General features: G+C 42.5%; 1 protein-coding gene across 1 annotated transcript; it reads left to right on the top strand.

Moving 5' to 3' along the window:
- The first annotated feature begins 403 nt into the window (after nt 1-403).
- On the top strand, nt 404-6,859 carry IL10 (interleukin 10). The gene is made up of 5 exons (XM_069074351.1): nt 404-621; nt 1,891-1,950; nt 2,262-2,414; nt 3,993-4,058; nt 5,620-6,859. The coding sequence occupies exons 1-5, from the start codon at nt 469-471 to the stop codon at nt 5,710-5,712; spliced, it is 525 nt and encodes a 174-aa protein (XP_068930452.1). The 5' UTR covers nt 404-468; the 3' UTR covers nt 5,713-6,859.
- Nucleotides 6,860-8,550: the final 1,691 nt, after the last annotated feature.

The following is an 8,550-nucleotide window of genomic DNA, read 5'->3' as shown; positions in this document are numbered from 1 at the left end:
CTGCGACACATACTCAGGCCAGCAATGATGAGGTAAAAGCTGCATATTATGTAAGCAGTACAGTACAGAAGTGTCAAAAAAAAAAAAAAAGAGAGCTTAATCTTCACTCTCCCGCCAAGCCCTAAAAATAGATCTCCTAATGGAGAAGTATAGATCAACCACATGCTTGCAATGCAGAATTTTTTTTTTTAAATACATACATAAACTCAAAGCATCAGAGCAGAAGCTTTCTCCAATTCAGTGGAGGGATGGGGAGTGGGTGGGGTTGGGGTTGGGGGTGGGGCAGGGAAAGGAAGGTGATTTACTTAAATCTCCTCCCATGTGACTGCGTTCTGTGGTTTTATGAATGGGGGAGAGGCCCCATTGAGTATAAATGAGGACCAGCAAAGTGAAGGACAGTACTAGCAGAGTTGCTCTTGCAAGACAGAGCCACAAGCCAGCCCCCAGAAGACAAACCAAAGCCCTACCATGCCTACCTGGATGCTGCTGTTCTGCTTGCTTTGCCTGACTGGCTCCAGCTTCAGTTCTACCTCAGAGGACAACTGCAAGAACTTCTCCATCACATTACCCAACATGCTCCGAGAACTTCGAGCAGCCTTCAGAAGTGTGAAGATATACTTTGTAAGTACACCTGCCTACCTGTCCTTTCCCTTTTTTGAGTCCTTGACCTAGACAAGATCCCTAACTAGGGCTAACCCTGCTTCCCATGCTTCACCATCAGTTCAGTGAGTTAGGCAAAGCCCTACCAATAGATAGATAGATAGATACATAGATGAATGAATAGACAGATAATTTCTAAGATATTTCCAAGCTTTGTAACATACCCACTGCTTGATCTATTGGGATCCATCAAAAAGGCAATAATTTATAGAATCATAGGATATTAAACCTGGGAAAGGAGGTTATAGCTCACTAGTACAATCCCTGAATTTTACAGAGGAGAAAACTGAGGCCTGGAGAGGTCAAGGACACAGCTGTAAGGGTGGCTAAGCTGAGATTCCAACCCATTCTTGATTCCTAGTGCAATGGCTTTTTTTGTTATTGGTTTTAGTGGGTTTTCCTCCCCTAGTTTCCCCAGATCTGATCTGAAGTACCTGGGTTTCTCTCTTTGTAGCAACCTGCCACAAAGTTCTCCTTTAAGAGCTCCCTAAAGATTAATTGATGGGATTAATCAGTTAATTAATTGATGGCTCTGAGGGATATCTAGCAATAGATATTTTCAAGCACAGGTTGGACTAGATGACCTCTGAGGTCTCTTCCACAATCTCAGATTCTATGATTTTTTGGCAGTTCAGAAAATCTATGCCAAGTGATATCTTCCCTTCCCTGTGCTCCTTAAGAACTTGGGACTGGGTGTCTATGGCAGAGAAGGAAAGAAAGCACTGGAGACTGAAGGCAAAAAAACAGAACCGTTGAGACCAGTGTGGCCCTTTTAACCAGAGCGGCTCATGGTTTTGCTGAAGTCAACAGAGAGTCATTGGACAGAGTCAAACCTGGGAAGCCCTTCCCTAGTGCTGAGACAGGACTTTGTCTTGACTGGGAAATGTATAGGATATGGGGTGGGGAGAAGGCCAGCAAGAGAAGGGGGCTTAGCTTAATTTGTGGATCCAGCCATGCTGGGTCAATCAATTTATTAAGTGCCTACTGTGTGTGTGTGTATGCCAGGCTCTGGGAATAAATATGTAAAGATAGAACTGATTCCTACTGATAAGTAGCCCACATTCTAAGGGGATTTTCCACTAAACCCAATTGTTTGGAGTTCCTATTTGGTTAAGCCAGGGCCGTCCAAGGCAGCAACCCCTGAAACAGACATAAAATGGGGGACCCAAGAGACAGCAGTATCAGGGGTGCATGGTTACTTCAGGTACATTCTAACTCTGCTTCTTACAGCAAACAAGAGACAAGTTGGAGACCAAATTGATAGACAAATCTCTGCTGGAAGAATTAAAGGTGAGGACTTTTCCATGTTCTGGGTAAAACACCTCGGGGCTCAAAAATCAGAATATACTTATTGGCTGTAAGGAGGTCTGACTGCTTCCTTGGTACCAAAAAGGGGAAACTGCAAAGGAGACACTCACCCACAGCCTAGCCACCAAGGGAGGCCACAGTCCCTGCTAACGGCTGGAAGAGTGGTTGGGAGTGGGGCTTTCAGCATCTCCACAGGAGACCTTAGGGAGAGAGAATTCAAACCAGAGTTTATCTAGCATTCCCTTTCCCTTTTCCCTTTCCTCACAACCACTGTTGACTTTTCATCCTCACAGAGTTACCTGGGCTGCCAAGCCTTGTCAGAGATGATTCAGTTTTACTTGGAGGAAGTGATGCCTCGGGCAGAGAAGAATGAGCGGGATATCAAAGATGACGTGGGCTCCTTGGGAGAAAAACTGAAGGCACTGCGACTGAAACTGAAGCGCTGTGTGAGTAGAGGAGGATGTACAGTGCAGCCCTCTCGGCACGACACACTCACACACGAAGAAATACATGCAGCCACCTACACACATGCAAAACCTACCCAACCACACACATGCAGAAAAACATATAACCATACAATAAGACATAAACACAGAAAAACTCACAAGTACATACATACAGAGACCTACACACGGAGATGTATATCTAACCATATGCACACCAATATACACAGACATACAACCACATAACCACAACCACCCACATAGAGATACACATAGAGAAGAACACACATGTACATAGAGACACATATAACCACACACACAGAGACAGACACAAAAATACTCACGACCACATAGGCACCAACAGACACAGAAAGACCTTCAATCACACACAGACTTACCTATACAACCACACAGAGAGTCACACAACCACACACAGAGAGATAGATACAAAGAGACTCACAACCATATTCACATGTAGACATCAATATACAAACATCCATACAGAGAGCTCTTTGTCTCTCACTAGGGGTGGTGGAAGGGAAGGGAGGCAGTTGAACATTTACATAGCATTGGCAATTTGCAAAAAGCTTTCCTGTCATTTCTGAGTCATTAGTGAGTTTATTAACCACTCCCCCTTCACCTTCTCCTTCCACCTCCCCTACTTTCTTCCCCTGGGACTCTCCCACCATCACCACGTACAATTAGGAATCACTGAGCTCCACTAGGAGACTGATTTCTTAATATTCTAGATAAGAGGCCCTGGGCAAGAAGGAGGAGGAGACTGAGTCCCTAGAGCTCCTAGGAAAGTAACCCAGACAAGGACCAATAGCATCCTAATTGTTCTTTTTAACTGTGGGGATACTATCATTCCTAAGTTATTCTGGAACAACACTCAAAGTGGAAGTGTATAGGGTGAGAAGTCAACCCACTTCACTTCAGAAAAGCCCAAGGCTGGGTCTTTCAAGTTTCTGATAGATAAATATTGAACTTCCTTGTTTCTCTGACTGAAATTTTAAAGGCATCCCCTCTTCCCCTCCCCCCCCCCAACCACATACACACTTCCTTTGCTTGGTCATTTCCTTATACTCATCCAGAGAAATCAAAATATGAACCTAGGCAGATTGTGTCCAGTATGGTGCTGGCTAAATTTTAAGATCTGGTTCTACTGTCTTACAAGATGTTTAGTGGTGGTTAGAGGGTCCAACCCTCAGCTCTTTTGTGAGGGTAAAACCCAGGGCGGAGAGCCAATAGATCTCAGTTGTAATCCCAATTTTGCCAAAGATTCCCTATATGTGACTTGAGATTCTCCATGTGACTACTTCATCCTTTCTGGGCCTAAATTATCTCCCTCTATTATAAAAAAAGGGAATATTCCTTACCCCTTTCTAAGCAAGGATGAGGTGAAGGGTGTGCAGGGCTCAGAGGTCTATAGGATATGAAGAAATCAGAGTGATGTTGGCTGAGTGCCCCACTCTGAAGCAGGAAGAGAGGGGCCCCCTTCCTTTATCTGACCCTCAGCCTTTGAGATCACAAAGCACCCTAGAAGGCCTCGCTCATCCGACCTTGCTTCTCTCTTTACAGCACAGATTCCTCCCCTGTGAAGAGAAAAGCAGAGTTGTCAAGAAAGTCAAGAATACCTATAAGGAGGTGAGTCCTGCTGAGTGGGAGGTGACGAAGGTGAAAGGGACATTGCTCAGGGCATTTGTTTCTACTGTTCCCAAGCTGTCCTAATTTTCCTGCTTGGCCCAACAGTCCCCTCTGTCCCCTGGCCACCCTAGGCAAGTGTGGGAACTCAGTAAATGGTGTCAAATAGGAGTTGCTGTCTTGGTTACATTTTGTTCTCTCTGAAGTGTCTTTGAGGGTTTCTAAATGACTCCTCAAGTTATTCACAAACCAGTACTGTCGGTTGATGCACCAGCTGGTGAACACTTCATACTGAGCAGTGGGGGCAGTGCAAGCTAGCTCCTCTCTTCCAGAAGCATTTACAGCCTAGCTGTGGATGGAGAAAGGGAACAGACATGAAAAGTGGCACAGGCTCCCTGAGCTTAGTCAAGTGCACAGCAATCATTGCTTCAGCCCTGAGTTCATTCTGTCTGCCACTTACACTTACCTTCGCCATTGCTGGCATAGTTTGAGGGGCAAGGGGAGGCTGATACTTCCTTCTCTCTGACAAAGAAAGCTACAGCTCATAATTAATTTATCTGACTGCTAGAAATCCTATGATTTGGGGAGGCCAGGTAGCTCAGTGAGTAAGAGCACCGGCTCCAGTGTCGGGATGACCTGGAGATCAAATCCCGGGCTCAGACACTTAGCACCCACCCAGAAATAACTGGCCGTGTAACCTTGAGCAAGTTACTTAACCCTGATTGCTTTAAAAAAAAAAAAAGAAAAGAAATCCTATGATTTAAAGTTGGTAGAAGGAGATACAGCCTACTGCACAGGAAAGGACAGATATAGATTCAGAAGGCTCAGATGTCCTCTCTAATACACTGCTTGGGTGACCCTAGAAAAGTCTGTCATCCTCAGATTTCTTCTCTGTAAAATAAAGACTTTGGATTGGATGAACTATGATGTCACTTTCAGTTCTGTATGTATGCACTAAGATGACTCATTTTACAGAAGAAGAAACTGAGTCCCAGAGAGATGAATCTTTTCTTCACAAACTAGTTCATGAGAGATGTGATGAAGGGGGCACAAAACCTTCCCTCAGAGAAAGCCAGACAAGTGCCCATGATTTGCAAGGAGTAGGGCTGCAGCTATGCCCTCCCCGCCTAGGGAAATTTTAAAAGGGCAAGTTCTCCCACAGGTCACCAAATAGTCACTATACCACCATGCTTTGAGAACCCCTCTTACTGCTCTCAATGAGGTTTTGGCTGTGCTTGAGGGAGAGTATAATAGTAGTACTAGTAGTAATAGCAGTTGTATTTATACAGTGCTTTAAGGTTTACAAAGTGCTCATTTTATATCTCATTTGATCCTCACCACAATCCTGGGAAGTAGGTGTTATTATAATCCCCATTTTACAAATAAGGAAACTGAAGCAGGCAGCAGTTAAGTGACTTGCCCAGGGAAATGTCTGAGTTTCAGATCTGAACTCAGGTCTTACTGACTGTAAGTCCAATGTTCCAACCGCTGCATGAACTCTCTAGCCCAGCTAAAAGGTGAGAAGTCTAGATTCTGACCAAATGTTTCTTTCCTCTTTGTACAGCTCCAGGAGAAAGGAGTCTACAAAGCAATGGGGGATTTTGACATATTCATCAGCTACATGGAAGAATATTTGACGATGCATATCGGAAACTGAGAGATGCCTCAGAACAGGAAAACCAAGACAATGCCTCTGTTAGAAACTGTGGAACAGAATGAGGCACTTCCACATTTACATGCGAGGGCTCCATGAGAGCTAAGCCAGGATTTGAAAATCCCAGCAACATCTCTTCCCCTCACCCCCTGGGCTATTTATTACCTTCATTCAATACCTCATCTAGCCTCTCTATTTATTTATCAAACATCTCTTGAACTATTTAGAAAGAAGTTATCTTTTTATTTTTTAAACTATTTATTGTTTGTATATGTTCAATTGTATATCCATAGGATGACATCCTGTGTATTTTTAAAAACAGGTTATAGACTGTATGTATGTATATGTGTATGTATATATACATATGCACATGTATTTAGCTTTTTTTTTTTTAAGCAATTGGGGTTAAGTAATTTGCTCAAGGTTTCACGGCCAGTTGTTTTTGTGTGGGTGCTGAGTATCTGAGGCCGGAACTGATCCCAGGTCTCCCAACTCTGGGGCCAGCGCTCTTACTCACTGCGTCACCTGGCCACCCCTTAGTTTCTTTTTTCAAGACTAATGGATTCCATTTTCTCACTAGTCAAATTTTTGTCCTTTTTCTGGGTCCCCACACCTAGGATTTCAGGATCCTAGAAGCAAAGCTAGAACAGAGTTTAGGGGTTATCTAATCCAACCCCTACATTTTATGGAGGAGGAAACTGTGACCCAAGAGGGTTAGGTGATTTACCCATGGTCACAGAGTTAGTAAATGACAGAGTAAGAATTTAGAGAATTAGAGAACCCAGAGTCTCTGACACCAAGTCCAGCATGAGCTCTATAACACCATGTATCAGCCTCGTGGACCTTCTGTCATCATAACTTCTTTTTCCTCCTTCAGAAAGGGGAACTAACAAATGCCTTGGGCAACTGTACCAACGATCTGATTCATGCTCAAGAGGGACTGCAGGGGTTTTTTTCCCCCCCTAATTATCTTGAAATCCCATCAAACCACAACTCCCCTTTATCATACCCCATTCACGTCTGCTACATGCTTCATTCTTGGAGGCCACAGACTGTATTTTATTTTAAATGACATGATTTTGGTTCTAATAGAACTCAATTTTAATTCTAAGAGCTATAAAATTCCTCTGGGAATTGCAGGGTATAATTTTGTATCAGAATTTTATTTTGTAATAAAAAAGAAAGAACACTCATGAAATGTATGTCATTGATACAAACTGAGAGAAACATGGGTAAATAACAGCTGGTCTGAAAAAGATCTGGGGGAGTTTAGTGGACTTCAAGTCAACATAGACCAATTAAAAAGTCTTGGGCTGTTTGAATAAAGAGGAAACAGTCCAGCCACACTCTTTCCTGGTCAAACTACATCTAGAATATTATGTTCAGTTCTGAATGTTACAATTTAAGTCAAATGATAAGCTGGCTATAAGAAAACAACCATATTGGTGAAGGACCTTGAGAGTTCATGCCATGTAAGAACCATTTAGAAGATCTGGGAATGAAGCCTGGAGATACAAAAACACAAGACAAGCAATGATGCTTGTACTCAAGTATCTGAAGGGCTATCATATAGAAGACGGACTGAACTTGTCTTGTTTGACCACATAGGACAGAACCAGCAACTATGCACAGGAGCTTTTAAAGAGGTCAATTCAGGCTTGATACCAGAAAATTTTACTCATAATTAGAATTCTTCAAAAGTAGAAAGGTCTGTCTTGGGTGGTACTGAGTTGCCTGTCATTGGAGGTTTTCAAGAAGTTGAATGATCACTTTTTGGATAAGCTAGAGTGATTTTTTTTTAAGGTATGGGCTGGATTGAACGGCTCTTGAGGGCCCTTCCAATTCCAAAATTATGATTCTGTAACTTTTGTCTTACTGAGATTGCCACAGTAACAGTCCCCACTATAGGAGAGATGCATTTGCCCTGCTCTGATCTGTCTCACCTCTCTCTCCATCATGGGTTTCCTACATCATTCCCATTTCTTGAAGGAGTTCTGGACCAGGAGATCATGTAGGCAGAGTTACAGCATCTAAGTTTCAATCCTTATTGAAACTACTTTACTAAGTCTCTCATGTTGGCCTGATGAAGAGATATGGGCTAGATAACAAAACATTATAAGGATTCATACTGGCTAAATGATTGTTTCTCAGGCATTTCAGTGTGTCTGACTCTTCATGACCCCAAAGATACTGGAGTGGTTTGCCATTTCCTTCTCCAGCTCATTTTACAGATGAGGAAACTGAGACAAACAGGGTTACATGACTTGCCAAAAGGTCACACGGCTAGTAAGTGTCTGAGGTCATATTTGAACTCAGGAAAATGAGTCTTCCTGACTTTAGGCCCAGCACTCTATCCACTGAGCCACCTGTCTAGTTGATTGATTAAATACAAAGTATTCATTGATGGATAAATGCCAACTAGAAGGAAGATCTCTGCTGGAGTGACCCAAGGTTATTCTTGGTTCTAATCCTGTTTAGCATTTTTACCAGTGACCTAAATGACAACATGGATGGCTTACATATTTATCAAATTATCAGATGACACATTGACCATCCCTTGGAGGGAATCAAGATTCAAAATCAACTCAACTGGCTGAAAGGGTGGGCTAAAACTAATAAAATAAAATTTTATATGTTATATGTTAACATGTTTAATACGTTTACATATGAAATCCTTAGCTTAAAAAAGAAAACTGCAAGTACGGAATGGGAGAGACGTAACTAGGAAAAAACTTGCTATATTTTTAAAAAAGAAACAAGAAATTTTAGCTTATTGCCATTTCAACCTGAGATAGATCTGGTTGACTGAAATGGTAATTATAGACTTTAAAAGTTAGAAGA

Source organism: Petaurus breviceps, unplaced genomic scaffold, assembly GCF_028583685.1.
Source record: "Petaurus breviceps papuanus isolate PSGF00001 unplaced genomic scaffold, PetGlider_PUasm1.0 90895, whole genome shotgun sequence".
NCBI classification, from domain to species: domain Eukaryota; kingdom Metazoa; phylum Chordata; class Mammalia; order Diprotodontia; family Petauridae; genus Petaurus; species Petaurus breviceps.
Note: the sequence above shows the minus strand (reverse complement) of the source record. Positions and strands in the feature narration are given on the sequence as shown.

Coding starts and splice junctions, on each gene's coding strand:
- IL10 (XM_069074351.1), top strand. CDS start 469: ATGCCTACCTGGATGCTGCTGTTCTGCTTGCTTTGCCTGACTGGCTCC. Junction 1,951..2,261: donor CTCTGCTGGAAGAATTAAAG/GTGAGGACTTTT, acceptor TCATCCTCACAG/AGTTACCTGGGCTGCCAAGC. Junction 4,059..5,619: donor TCAAGAATACCTATAAGGAG/GTGAGTCCTGCT, acceptor CTCTTTGTACAG/CTCCAGGAGAAAGGAGTCTA.